Source organism: Halichoeres trimaculatus, unplaced genomic scaffold (assembly GCF_033239565.1).
Source record: "Halichoeres trimaculatus isolate MK-OKI-2021-1 unplaced genomic scaffold, fHalTri1.1 fHalTri1_scaffold_17, whole genome shotgun sequence".
Taxonomy (NCBI): Eukaryota; Metazoa; Chordata; class Actinopteri; order Labriformes; family Labridae; genus Halichoeres; species Halichoeres trimaculatus.
The window spans coordinates 21,154,925-21,169,123 of NW_027437195.1; the positions used below are offsets into that span (position 1 = coordinate 21,154,925).

The 14,199-nt window shown below is 39.6% G+C and overlaps 1 protein-coding gene across 4 annotated transcripts in view; it reads right to left on the reverse strand.

The window, feature by feature from the left end:
• Positions 1-14,199, reverse strand: part of sash1b (SAM and SH3 domain containing 1b) — a 52,326-nt gene that overhangs the window by 4,625 nt on the left and 33,502 nt on the right. For 3 of the 4 annotated variants that reach the window (XM_074692442.1, XM_074692443.1, XM_074692445.1), the window contains exons 2-9: positions 5,988-6,116; positions 5,503-5,553; positions 4,949-4,998; positions 2,946-2,986; positions 2,525-2,611; positions 2,265-2,377; positions 1,874-1,975; positions 656-788 (exon numbers count right to left, since the gene is read on the reverse strand). In XM_074692442.1, coding sequence (XP_074548543.1) covers positions 656-788; positions 1,874-1,975; positions 2,265-2,377; positions 2,525-2,611; positions 2,946-2,986; positions 4,949-4,998; positions 5,503-5,553; positions 5,988-6,116 — 706 coding nt within the window. Of the gene's footprint in view, positions 1-655; positions 789-1,873; positions 1,976-2,264; positions 2,378-2,524; positions 2,612-2,945; positions 2,987-4,948; positions 4,999-5,502; positions 5,554-5,987; positions 6,117-10,121; positions 10,259-14,199 lie in introns of those variants that run through there. The other variant, XM_074692444.1, reaches the window with a different exon arrangement.

The following is a 14,199-nucleotide window of genomic DNA, read 5'->3' on the forward strand; positions in this document are numbered from 1 at the left end:
AAAGTACAATCCAGATCCTGGCAATATTCTGGATACTAAGATCTGGAATATGAAATATGTACTGGGTCATCATAATTTTCAGCTCTGTCAGGTAACAAATTATCCTACAAACCTGAAACTAACACCAAATTGTAACAGACAGTCTGCTGAAAGGGAGTATAACATTAAAGTAGGACTAAAGTGTTGCATGACAATCACAATTTGCTTGGTGGAGGTCTGCGCTCTTTGAGTGCTTTTCTATTTGGATTTGAAATGAGCTACATTCACCTGACAACTTGGAAAAAAATGTCTCATTTTCAGACTATTGAAAGACAAAAATAATGCCTGAATTGTTTGTAGGGAGTAAAAAAATCTGCAATTAGGTAAAGAAAAATGTTAAGTTCAGTTCAGTTTCTTGAAGTAAGACATTATTATTATTTTAAGAAACTGACAAAGCAGATTTTTTTACCCCATTTTCTGGTCTTGTTGGATGAATGTGGCTCAAATTTAGTCTAATATGACATTTTTTTCTAAAATAAAAAAACTCCTCTTTGAAAACTCATCAAAACCAGAAAATGACTAGTTGGACAACTGGGGAGTTTCTACAAAGACCATAAAACAGCTGCCACAGCTAGTTTGCGGTTTATGAGTTTGACCCTGATTGTGTTTTTAGTACCGTCAGCTCCCGGCCTCTTGGTCTCGTCAATCCTGATCAGCTTCTTCTTCACCTTCCGGGTCGAGTTGACCAGTTTGTGGAGTCTCTTGAACGTCACTGATTCCTCCTGCTCGTTGTCAGACAGCTCACAGGGCTGATGGAAAGAGCAGAAAGCAGTCTTATTGAAACACTTTTTTCCCACCACACACAACAGTTGTGTTTATAGTAGATAGTTCAGAGTTATACATAAGAATGTTTTGGATATGAGAGGGAAGAAACACTTGAAACATTCCTGTTGTTGTTGTTGACTGAAGTAAAGGGGGTCACACTGTCAAAGATAAAGTATGTTGTTATATAAGTCTTCACCTCCTTAAAACTTGTGTTTAAGCTGCAGATGCTTCTGTAACACCTGCTGTAGAAACTTCATGAAGGTTAATTATACATGTGGTAGGAAACCACTGTTGACTCTGAGGCTGATGCAAACATCTCTCTCTGTCATGCTCTCAGCTTCACTATCAAGTGTATCAGAGTCTCTATATGTGGGGGGACAAAAGTCAGCTTCTTGGAAATCACCTCGACCATGACGTGAGAAGACAGCTGCTCAGTAAGGTCGCGGTATTTGTCAATTCTCAGGGTCAGAAACTGAGGTTTGATCTTCAGACCAAAACATCCCAGAATACACGTCAAGAGACAAAGCTTGTTCGCAGTTTTGGATGTACAACAGAACTATTGTGTCGGTAAACAGTCTGTGATGGACAAAAATAAAAGCAGGAGAGGTAGACAGTCTACCACACACAGAAAGAGAAAGTGACAAGAGAACACACACGCAGCAAAGAGAAACGGTCAGGCCATCCAGACGAATCTGAAAAATGTGCCCTGAACCTGAGCCCCCTAATCACCCCACCCATGCAGAAAAGAGCTGTGGCCTGCATAACACAGCCCAGTGCTGAATCCACCCGCTCACTGCAGCACAATAGGGGGTTAGCGCTTTGACTGCGATGAATAGGAGTCCACCCTGTGCCCTGCAGTTGGGAGAAGGCTCTGAGCTACAGGGCTTTAGAGGGGCCCTGGTTCATGGCTGGGACAGGGGCAGAGGGAGAGACAGAGAGGGGCTGTCAACAGATCAGCAGCCTTGGCACTGACGGTTCTCAGACCTTCATGCTCCAAACACTGTGTGATGTTTTCAATCAGAGTTAAATGCAGCCAAGATGCATTTAGACAGGGGGATGAGAGACTTACGTTGCAGGTGAATGATTCATTTGTGTTGGGGCTGGAAGAATCGGTCCACTCTGTGGGATCAGACCTGCACGTGTGTTTGTTTTGTACTTCAAACTCCTTCAACTGCAACAGAAGAGGATGCTAATAGTACACAACGCAGAGCTTGAATACACGAGTCTGACAGCTGTTATTCTTTTACTTAGAATAAGAAGTAAAAACTATGCTAAATTAAAAAGTAAGAGATCATTTCTATCATGCTTAATTTGTTCAAATTCACCCAAGTGTTAAATTGAAATTTGAAGAAATCTAAAAGTAACATCTGATTAGTAGCAACATTTTCACTCTGTAGAAAAACCCAGCAGCTGTGACTTTCCCATGAGTCTATAAAGTATATCAGGATGCGTAATTATACCCGTGCAAGAGCTTCCTCTATGGAGATCATGTTCTCCTTCACCATCATCATCAGCTGAATGCGCTCTTCATCACTCATGGTGATTTCACTGGCCACAAATCCAACATCATCACCTGTGAAGGAAGAAAGGAAAACTTTTAGCAATTCAGGACTAAAACTGAATGTAAAGTAAAATGAATAAGCAAATTTTAATTGTTGATTCGTATTTTTAATGATATTCAATTGTTTTTTTTTCTTTTATGCCTTTAAAATTTAATTACCTTTGGAAATCTGACGTGTCACCCCTTTCGGTGACTTCCGAAAACTGTTCCAAAATGACTTGCTCTTTCTTTTCCCGTCCCATTTTCCTGTAAAACACAGCCCTCTCATTTAACTCAAAGCAAATCAAAATGTATCCAAAACAGCAGCAATTTTAAATTTCCTAACATTAGAGAAAGTTAATGTTTGTTAATTAATTTTGTCCTCAAATCATCCTGTTCTTACAATTCAAAACCAAATCATCTAACAATTAAAAAAAGACAATTATGTGCATCTAAGCATAGAAGTATAGACACATACAATAACTAACAAATAATACAACTAATGAACGAATTAGAAAACTGCAAAATTCACATCACTCTGATTTTAGTTCTAGGTTTTGTGTTTAAAACAAATTCAAAGGAAATCCATAAAAACATTTACCTCCTGATCCATCATCAGAGCTGGACTTGTGCACAGGAAATCTAAAAATTGAACAAACCATTAGCTCCATTTAAACAGTTTCGATGTAAAACCAAAGCTCAGAACAGCTCAGTACCTGTTCTCCCAAGTTATTTTCTTCATTTTTCCCTCCTATCCCACCATCTCCCAGATCATGTCTTTATTCCTTCGACTTGCGTCAGATCAAAAATGAAAAAATGTAACAAATCACAAAAGCGTACTGTCTCTCAGGACGCTGGCATGGCAGTGAGGGGAAATCAAAGTCGTCAAAAAGTGATGAAAAAGACTGGCTGCTGTTGGCTGACGATCAGAGGTCAGTGCTCTCCGGCCATCGCAGGAACAATGAAGCCTTTTTTCATGTCCAGTCAGGGTTTTGCAGCCGCAGCAGCACTAACGTGGCCTCTGCATTCTCTGCACACGTTCACCCTCTATCTCTCTCTGTCTGTCTGTCTGTCTGTCTCACTCTGCACGTCTCTGGTCTGTTTATGAGTTACAGCTGTCTGTCTCACTCCCTGTCTGTCACTCTTCATATGTCTGTTGACACTTGTTGCTGTTGAGTCAGAATAAGTCACATTCAGATACTGTGTATTAGAAAACTCAGAATAAATGTACTTAAAAAGTACTTTTTGTTCCTTAACTTGGAGGTCAACTGGGAAAGAGGGCTTTTAGGTACTCTGCACCTTTTGCCTAAAACAATCGAAACTCTGACTTGCAAAACTTTGGTTAGCCTAACTTACTCTGAATCCAGGCTTCCGGTAGGCAATTGTTTTTGTTGTTTTAATGAATTGTTTTTTTTTTATTCTGTGTGATTCGAATTGTTTTGTTTTTGAAACTTTGTGTTGCTGCCAAACTTGGCCAGGTTTTCCTTGAAAAAGAGATCCCTGAACTCAAAGTAACTGACCTGGCTTAAGAAAGCTTGAATAAAAGTAAAAAAGAAAAACTGACATCTCATATTTTTATCAGAGGCGTTGTAACATTTTTCTCAAAATCATTTGTTGAAATAATTCACAATATTGCCATATAATTCTAAGTAGGTTTGGTTTGCTCCCCCCCAAAATCCCATTGCTTTGATTTTTTATTTGAGAGCTACAGCTACGTCATAAATATTGTTTTTCTAATAATAAAATTCTATTTAAATCTACAGCAAAGACATTGACATCATTGAACTCTTTCAAATTCTGCAGGAAAAATATGCAGGTGACCAACATTCACATTATTCTGACAAAAAATCATATATCTACTATTTGAAGATCTCTCAGGGGTTAACAGTGTGAAACTGGTATAATCAATAAAATTTAAAGCACTGATATATCTTGATTTTATTGTGGAAATTCACAGAGACGCTGGAAAAACTACTGAACTCAGCTTTCTATTGGAATAATGTTAAAAACCACCAGTGTAAAAACATCAGCACAGGCTTTGCACTCGCTCCTCTAGAGGGCAGTGTTAGAACCCCGTCTGAATCCACAAGCCATAAAAAAAAATTATGTGTCTGATATGTTTCCGTCCGAGCTGTGGATGTTACTGACCTGACTCTTTAATGAGCTTAATCAAACCAATGTGCTGCTTTATTATTATTAGTCATACCCCCGTTCCTTCATCAGATTCAGCTTTCCAATGACAACACATGACTAATCTCTGAAATCCCTCAAAGACAGAGAAAACAATGGTGGGAGGAAGGAAGTTTGGAGGTGACACAGAAAGGCTTCATAAATGAGATTAGAGGGCATCAGGAAGAAGAGGAGAGGCAGATGTCGACCAGGTGACACGGACAGAAGAGGAGCAGGTCAGCGGATTAAAATAAATCAATGTAGCGTGTAGGGACACAATACAACTGCTCTCTGTTACGTTCTAAAAAATGGTTTAGTGTTTACTGCTGCTTTTCCTTACAATCATTATCGCTCAAACTGATGATGACAGGACTCTAATTACTGTCATGTTTACCAAAGTGTTTAAGTCACACTTTACTTTTCATTATTTTTTACCTTCTCTCTGTCTCTGGAGTTGAAGTGGTGCTGCTGAGTCCAAGGGATTCCTTTAGAGGATGAACAGAAGAGGGAATTTAGATCCAACGAGTGTCAAAGGCAATTATTTTCTACCTTTTTTTGAAATTATAACAAATTGTGCAATCATTTTTTTCAATTTTTTTACATGATTTTTGAAACATACTTTGAAATGATAAGGTTGCCCTTTTACCTAAGGAATTATGAAAAATTTCATGTACAGTAATAAGATTAAGTTTTGGCAATGTCACGTGTAACTTGCTCTCCTTTTTCAAACAAATTTTGGCATCCTTTGGAAGAGGAAAACACACAAATAACCAGTTCTATTTAAGGCTGTGTTTCCAAGCATTTTAAGGAAGTCTTATATCCACAACTCAGCATCAGAGTCCTCTAAAAGCCACTTTTTAAATCCTCTACTCTGGTTTTGTTGATCATGACCAGGCAGTTTCTCAGCCTCTTATCAGCCTCCCTGCTGACGCACGCAGGAGGAAGTGGCCTCCTCTTGGGGTCTGACACACTGGGAGCTGGACACTCACCTGGATCTGAGAGCGGAGCTGGAGTGATGTGGCCACTGAGTCAACCTTTCCCTGAAACGCACAGGCAGGGGGAAGTGGAGGAGTAAATTATAGTGTCACCAGAGGACAGAAATAGAAATAATATTCAGTTTACTGAATCTGCCAGCCCACAATATGGACTAACACTGGTCTGCAGTTATGTGCCATTGGTTTGGTTGTTGCTGTACTGGTTTTCCACAGGTGTTTGAACTTCTTTTAGTTTCAGAAACAGTTAGGAAATTGTAGAAAAGAAAGCATTTAAAATGTAAAAGTGTGAAGTATCCAAAAAAGGATTATAGGTTAAAGTGTTCATTCTTTGCTGAGCATGAGAGGAAAAGATTCAAACCAAAGTTATATCTAACAGTGGGGTTAACAAAAGAAATGACAGCAGCAATATATTTGAATCTAAGAACCAAGATAAGATTATTTTTTGATGAGTGATCAAAACAAAAGTGTTTCTTTTTTACCATCTCTGCATCTTGTACTACTTTGCGCTTCCGGAGCTCCTCCATCCTTTCGCACACGTCGCTGAGGGAGGTGCCGTAATACTGTGAGTACTCCTGCACCAGGTCATCAAGGTTCCCCACAGAGCCATCCTAAAAGAGATAAAGAGACATTCAGAGAGATATCACCGGAGACCAGAAGAGGAAAACGACACCCAGGAGTGTTTGAGCAAGAAGCCAAACAGCAGCAAACACTGTAAACTCTGAACACTGTCACAACTGAAGGCATTGTCTCAAGGTTTAGTACGGTCACCGGCAAAACAAACAGACAGGAAACTCTGAGATAAAGTGTGGGGAGGGTCAAAGTATCAGACTTCCAGCTGTGATATTGCCTCTGTCTTTGCCAGTTTGTTGTCTTCCTGCTCGATGACCCCTCTCACCTCCTTAGACCTCCTCAGACCTGACCCCAGGGAAGAGGAAGCCCCACATGACGCAGCTACCACTCTCACTGCGCTCTCTTACAGGCATCGAGAGTCGATTCAAGAGGCCAGGGTTCAGTCTACCGTAAATCACAAGAAGTTGTAATCACGCAGATGAGCTTTTCCCTGAAAAACTGCAGATTCTTCTAGAAGTAAGCCCTTTGAGCTTCCTACAATTGTACTCCTCTGAATTATGTGCCTGCACGGGGGAAGAAGGTGCTGAAACAGACAGATCATTTGAGGGCGAGACCTTCGAGGGGGACATACCACATGAGTTCATACAGAGGAAATTTCACCAGATACTCAAAATTCTGACAATACTGACATCACCGCAGTCTGAACCACTCTGTTCTTCTGTCCACCTCAGACAGCACCATTTTACTCTGTATCTTTTTTTTTCCAACAAATTACTTCATAAACAGGTGAGGTGATATTTTGGATGCGATCTGCCAGAAGCTGCAGAATAAGAAAACAAGACCATCAGCTCACAGTCACTCACACTCACAGTTTAACCTAACCAAATGTGTCAAGCCACAAAAACCAAAACACGAGTTGAATATTTAATGATTTTCTGATATGTAAATTATATATACATATACAGGTCTGGGTTAGTTGTATGTTTAATCATCTCTAACCCTTCTTTGTATAAACTATGAAAGCCTGTGACAAGATTTTTTCCACTCAATGTTGTCTAGGGCGTCAAAAATGCTTAAATGTTTTTTTTTTTAAAGATTTGATTTTTCAGGAAGTTACAGACATGTCCACTCTGGTGCACTTCATGTGCCTAAGCATTCAATACTGAAAACATACGTGCTTAATGAAAAAAAATGATTTGAATTGTGTTTTTTTTTGGTAATTCTATAAATATTTTCTTCTTTCTTTAGTTTGCAATTTCTTTTTGACATATTTTCAAACATTTTAATTTTGTGTTGGAAATAAACATGGTGTTGCATGATTTCCACTTCAGTAGTTACATGGTTAGTTGTAATTTACTGCTCATTTAAATTAAAATGTTTAAAAATAACAGAATAATATAGGTACTTTGTTACCCCATGGAATGTTTTGAATCAGAAAAATTGACAGTGTATGACAGAAGAGATCGACAAGTGTGTCTGTTGGTCAGAAAATGACTTTTAAACAGCTGTCCACTGCACTGAGTGACCACTATGCACCAGAGGCCACAAAAGCAACATCATCACATGTACGTGAGCATTATCCAGCATGTATGTAGATAGTTGACTGTTAAGCCCAGTTATGAGTTGATACTGTTTCAGTTTCTGGACTTGTCAGCAATCATCAGTTGCAACATTGATGCATTGTTTATGACCCGTATAAACCTCTTAGTTAGTGTTGGTCAGGTATAAAGTCAACAAAACAGAATTCCTTTCACAATCTGAAACAAATCTTCTCTGATTATACTGAAAATCACTGGGTCTTCAGTTTGCCAAAATAAAACAATAAAGCCACATAGGTTGTCTGTTACATCAACTTTGTCAAGTATGTCTTTGTGAGGAGACGTAGACGACTTTCAGGATTGGATTGATCATTTCCGGTGCATTCTACCAATAAACACTGATTGGCATTGATAAAAACAGTGTCAGGCAGGCCATGTTAGCTTCACTGACGTGGACACACTAGCTGGTTGAGAAAGACATTTTATTGTCACACTAACCCATGATGGTGGTGAGTCCTGCCTGCTTTTGCTCTTCACACTGCCTGTTTTTCATGCTTCCTATGTCTGTTGAAATGTGATTGGTTGATACGACTCAGACTACACTGAGCTGCAAGGCAAAAACAGAACTTTTCATATATTCTAAATCAAGACCGGGGCTGTCCAATTTGGGGTCCGCGGGCCTAAGTTGGCCCAAGAGCGATTTTTTTCGGCCTGCTGCCCATGTTTGAAATTTTATTTCTTATATGTTTTAGATTAATGTAAATTAATGTAGATAGTAGTCATTAATAGGGAAACAATTCTAAAGCAGGTGTTTCATTACTATTATTTTAAAAGGATGGAAAATGCACTATTTTGTTTCACAGGAGCGTGTTGTGTCCCATATTGTTCAGGTTATATTGCGCTACATGTCTTTAAAGAAATAGGTATTTGTGGTATTTCTGGTATTTGTGCCATATAGATGCTCAGTAACTTTATGCTGTGAAATACAGCAAAGAAAAGTGTTTTAATTTTCACAATTACTTGTATGAGTATTGGCCCTTCACTGAAAAGAATTCGGGCACCCCTGATCTAGACCTTGTAAACAGATTCAACACCTTTATAGATCTATACATAATACAGAAATTATGATGATGTACAGATTCATGCTGTGTGTCCAGAAGCTGTTTCACACTTTATTATTATTTAACTTCCCTCATACTGTTTCCTGTAAGTATGCAAATGTCCCCTCTGAAAACAGCCCTCCACAGTGAAAAGTAATACTGTGGGCTCACTTGTCTTGTGGCATGATCGACTCTGACTGGCTCAACTGTCCAGAAAAGAGGTCCATTCATTTAGTGAATGACATGCCCTGGGGTGGAAAGGCCTGAAAATCTGGCTGCTTTTCATACAGTTAAGAAATGAGGCTGAGGCCGGCTGAGAAGCCCCGCACTGTGCCTGGCTGTGGACGCGCTTGCTGCTGATCCACATAAACAGTCTATTGTGACACAGCCACATGATATTGCTTTGCCCTGAGTGCTTATTAGACACGGTGCATGTGTACATCTCAGTACTGAAAGATGAATGTACACAGCTTAAGCAAAGAAAACAAACTGATGATGGAGTACCAATCACCAGCCTGAAACACTCTGAAAACAAGAAAGCACTCCGCTGTCCCTTAAGTTTTCTTCAGTCTTCAAATTAATGCTCTCAAAAGCCAAAATTGCCGCATGAGACATCAACCACTGAGGCTTGAAAAGGAGAGTGTGGTGTCGCATTTCTCAGGATCACAGCATCTCACAGGCAGACAAAAGATCCACGTGCCCCCGGGGCCCTGAGTGTCTAATGAGTGTTTTTACAGTCCCTCTGTCCTGTCTCACCTCTTTCAGAAACCAGACCTGGGTCACAAAGTATCAGTGAAAAGTATCACTTCAGCAGAGGTGGTGAAGTGATAAGTCAGTGCTAGAGGATTCAAATAAAACAATAAGTTTTTATGATATACTCTGAAAGATGTCATGAGAACAACTGGAGTTAATTTTTGTCAGGAGCATACCTCATCTGACTGAGCTGGATAAATAAGTCTTGAGGTTAAACAAAATAAGCTGAAAACAAATGTACCATGTTTTTTTTTCCTTTTTGAAAAAATATACTTCTCATGTTTTAAAACTGACTCTAAATTCATAAGAAACCCTGTCTACAGCCTCATTAATACAACTATATCACTTTGAATAAACTTCTCTACAAGATTTTTAATTTTCAAAGGATGTTAAAAATGTCATTCAAATGATTTTAAAAGAGACTTTTGTGTCATCAGTGCTTCAAAAGATCACCAGGACAAGCACAGACATGTCAGAGTTTTTCTATTAAATGAATGAGATGACCTTCATTAGCTGAATAAAACACATGCACGCCTTAAAAGTTTCCATAAAAACAAAGCTATATGACTTAAAGTTTTCCCTCTGAGCCAAAGGGGAACTACCAGCCTAACCATAAGAGCGCATTCCGGTACAAACATAAAAATACACTCACCACAAACAAGCATCTGGCTGCAAGCAGTAGCTACCCAGCACTAGCGTCTCCTCAGCCCCTCCACTCTGCTCTAGTTCTGAAACTTTTACTCAGCTCAGTGAGAGGAGGACAATACATCCTGAAGTGAAGGGGAGGGGTGTCCGGCACGCATAAATCAAGAGAGAGGGGGGAGGTTGCAACCACATGTGACGCTGGCGCTGCTGGGTGGGGCGCTCTACTCTCTCCAGCTGCGGCCCACGGGGACCGTCTGACTCACATGTTCAAATAAACCAGCAGTTCTTAGTGTGCGAGAGTGAGCCTGCGTGTTTATGTCTGCAGTGAGCAGGAGTGATGTGTCAGGCTGGAGAAGAAATGTTAAATACCAGTCAGATGTGTCTCCCTCTGCTGATACGGAGATTCCTCTCAGAGGGCTGTCAAACTTTAATGACTGTTTATTGTCATTGCACATTGAGTCAATCGTGTTTAGAGAGGCGTAAAGATACCCTGTGGACTTTTCTTGGAGGCAACTGACAATCATGTTTTATCGCAAAACATCAAGCGTGTCCTTGAGTTTCACAAGTAGGGATGGGTACCTTTTACATTTGAAACAATACCGTACCAACCTCGCCGTCGATATCAGTACTCAACTGTGCCAATTTTCGGTACTTTTGTGTGTTAATGTGGTAAAAAATATCGATTTGATTAATAATGGAATGGAAATTCTTATCAATTTAACATATTTATTCTTCAGTACATACCCTTGTAATGCTATGTTCATGTCCAGCATGGAAATCACATACTCTTCCACTCCCTCACAGTCACAAGGATGCATTTAGGTACCTTAACATGGTACCTTTTGATTTTTTCAAATTTGCTTCATCTTGGATACCTTTCTGGGGTCATTTTGGCACAGCTTCCTGACATTACCGCCATCCAAAAGCAAGTCATAGTAAAACAATCATGGGCACCTTTGAAATCTCCCTGTCATTGACTGTAGACAAAGAGATTCATTCAGCTCAAAGGAATTGATGACAAAATTTAAAGCTCCTCTTAGGGTTGTTTGGTTTGTATTGATTATGGTGCCCCCTGTGGACAAAGTGGTACCTATTTTTTTCCTTCATTGACTCATTCATTTAAACTCATCCAAATTTCTTCTAACAGTCAAATTGATCAAACACGTAGAACCTTTCTGCTGTCCATAAAGGATGCTGTGACTCATCACAACAGACAACTACTCCGGATCAATGGATTTGACCACTAATATTATCAATTTGGAAGTTGATGTCTTGCAGCTGATGGCACGGCTTACTTTTACAGGATTAAAAGAGACAACTAAATAAATTTCAGGCATTTTTTCACCCTGAAAAAAAAAATCCTCACATGAGTTTTAAAGGACATCAATAATTAGGGATATAAATTGATTAAGAACCACGTTGCCATTTGTCTGTACACTTTTCCTGAAGGTAACTGACAGTCATGTTTCATCACAAAAAATTAAGAATACCCTTAAATTTCACAAGCATGTCTGATCTTGTTTTTTGTTTTTTTTACATTTTTTTTTCCACTTAAAGCTTCTTAAGTACTTTTCTAGGGGCATTTCAGCACATTTATCTCACATTACTGCCATTAACAATCAACTAATAGAAAATGGTCGGCCACCTCAAAATTTCCCTGCTGTTGACTATTTAAAAACTGGCTTATTCAGTATAAAAAGGAACTTGAAAAAAGATTTAAAGCTCCTCTAAGGATTTTTTTTTCTTTGTTGTTAATGCCCCCCATGGACAAAGATATAACTTTTTTTTTCCATGACTGAATCCTGTACATGTGCATTATTTTGTTTCCGAATTTCTTTTATTAGAAAAATTCATCAAATATTAAAAGTATTTCAGCTGAAGATGGAGGATGCTGTGAATTATCCTGACTGACACCTACCCTGCAATACTTTAGACATTAACATCATTGATTTTGTCCTGCCGCTGATGGTGCTGCTTGCTATTATCGACTTCAAGAGACAACTAAATTTATTTCAGGCAGTTTCTTAACCTAAAAATAAAATCCCTATAGGAGCTTTAAGGGACATCATTAATTTGGAATACAAATGAATACAAGTTTGTCATTAAGTAATCCACAGGTCTTTCTCGCAGCAGGACAGACTGAGTGAAAAGGAATATGTTGACACCACCAGGTGAACATCTTTGATTTGTTTACGCAGCATTCAGCAAGATTTGATTCTCCACAGGACGAGGACAGCAAACACTAACAGGAAAAAAAGGAAGTCCTGTGCACACTGACTCATTTCAGACTTTGTCTTAACACCTTCTTGCGCGTTACTGCTATGTGTTCTCAGTCTATATGGCCACAGACATGGAGCAAACACAATCTGGAGCTGGTGTGCAATAGTCTTAAAACTGACCAGATTTTCAAATCTTTTTAGAAACTGATTCAGGAATAAGATTTAACTGATAAATGTATTGCATAGACTTTGTTAGTACGGAAACTGTGGGTGCTGCATCCCATAACTGTGACAAATAGATGAACATTATGACACCTGGTTGCCTTTAAAGCCAATCCATCACTTACAGTTTGTGCACCAGCAGGTGGCAGCAAACAGTCGCTCTTGAATCGATGTCTTCCTTTCATTCAGTAAGTGGATGTGTCATCTCTAGAGAGCTCAGGGTGATGAATACAGATGGAAAAAAATAAAACACCTTAAAGTGTAATCGCAGTAGTTCCTCATTATCTATCCAAAGTGTACTGATTTTAAACGCTAGTTTTTTTTTCATTTGGCTGAAAGCTGAAACTTAATCACTTTAATGAAATGCAATGTAAGTGTAAATAAGCTAATAAATATTGGGGTTAATTTGTAACTGAGCCTTGAAATAGAATTGTAAGGCCAATCCAGCAGGAGCAGAGACATGATTTCCTCCTCTGCTCACTCATATCTTTCTACAAATCACCAAAGACATCTTCGTATATCCTCCAGGCATTGAGTATCAGGGTGGTGACCTTATTTGCTTGTAGTCTGTGAGATTAAATAGGGAAAAATAACCCTCAGCATCTTTGTCCAATCAAGACCCGCTTCCCTCTAATCTCCATCTTTAGTAACTGACTCCTGACTCCAGAGCAGTGAGAAGCGGCAGCAGCAGGAGGTAACAATAGCAGTGTCAGATCTGCAGCAGGAGGCAGCAGATTAAACCAAGCTGCAGATGGACGGTGAAGTGTTGTGCGCTGCTTATGGTGCCAAAGGGCTGAAAGAGCTCATGCCAGAAAGGGCAGTTTTCCGCCTGGCTACACAGCGGCGCTCTGCCCATCACATCGGAGCACAAGAGGAGACGGAGATGGAGACAGACGCCACTCCGCCCTGTCAGCCAGCTCCTTTTCTATCAGCATCAAGGCACCTGATTTCTGTCTGTGCCAACGTGGAGCGCGTGAGCACTCGGCTGATCCTTGATCCCTGGGGAGATCACTCTGAGCTCAGCGGAGTGGAAGAAGGTGGAAAGACTGGTGCATATGATGAGGGAGATTGGGCTCACCATCAATCACAAAAATTCTGTACTGCACTTCTAAGACTAACCTGTCATGGTGCCAATCTTTGTTCAGCCACGGAAGATACAGATCATACAGACAAGCTCTGGATGGGCATTTTAAGGTCACTTTGGCAAAGCATAGAAAGCAATGTAATCATCAGAAAAATACAGTATTATTATATATTATAAGTATTTGTTGACTGGTTTTAAAGATAAAACTCATTTATCTGTTACAAAATTTTATTTTCTAAAAAAAAGGAAGAAGCTGTTTTCTCTTTAGCTTTACTGTGATGAATTTTTGAATCTGCATTGAGTTTTGAAATGTTTCCATGTGACCACCTGGTGCAAAAATGGCAAGAAAAAAATAAACAAAAATGCAAGGATAGGTGGGATTAACAAAATCTTTTTCAAGTCGCTGAGTGACATTTAATAGACCTAAGAAAGAAGTGTGTGATCGGGTGTGTGAGCGTAAGTGTAACAGAGGAGGAATTGCTTCTGTTGCAGAGCACCCATGGGCCAAGTCCAGATCGACAGCCCTGGAGCTCCCCCGAGGAGAACAAGAGGATCAGTGG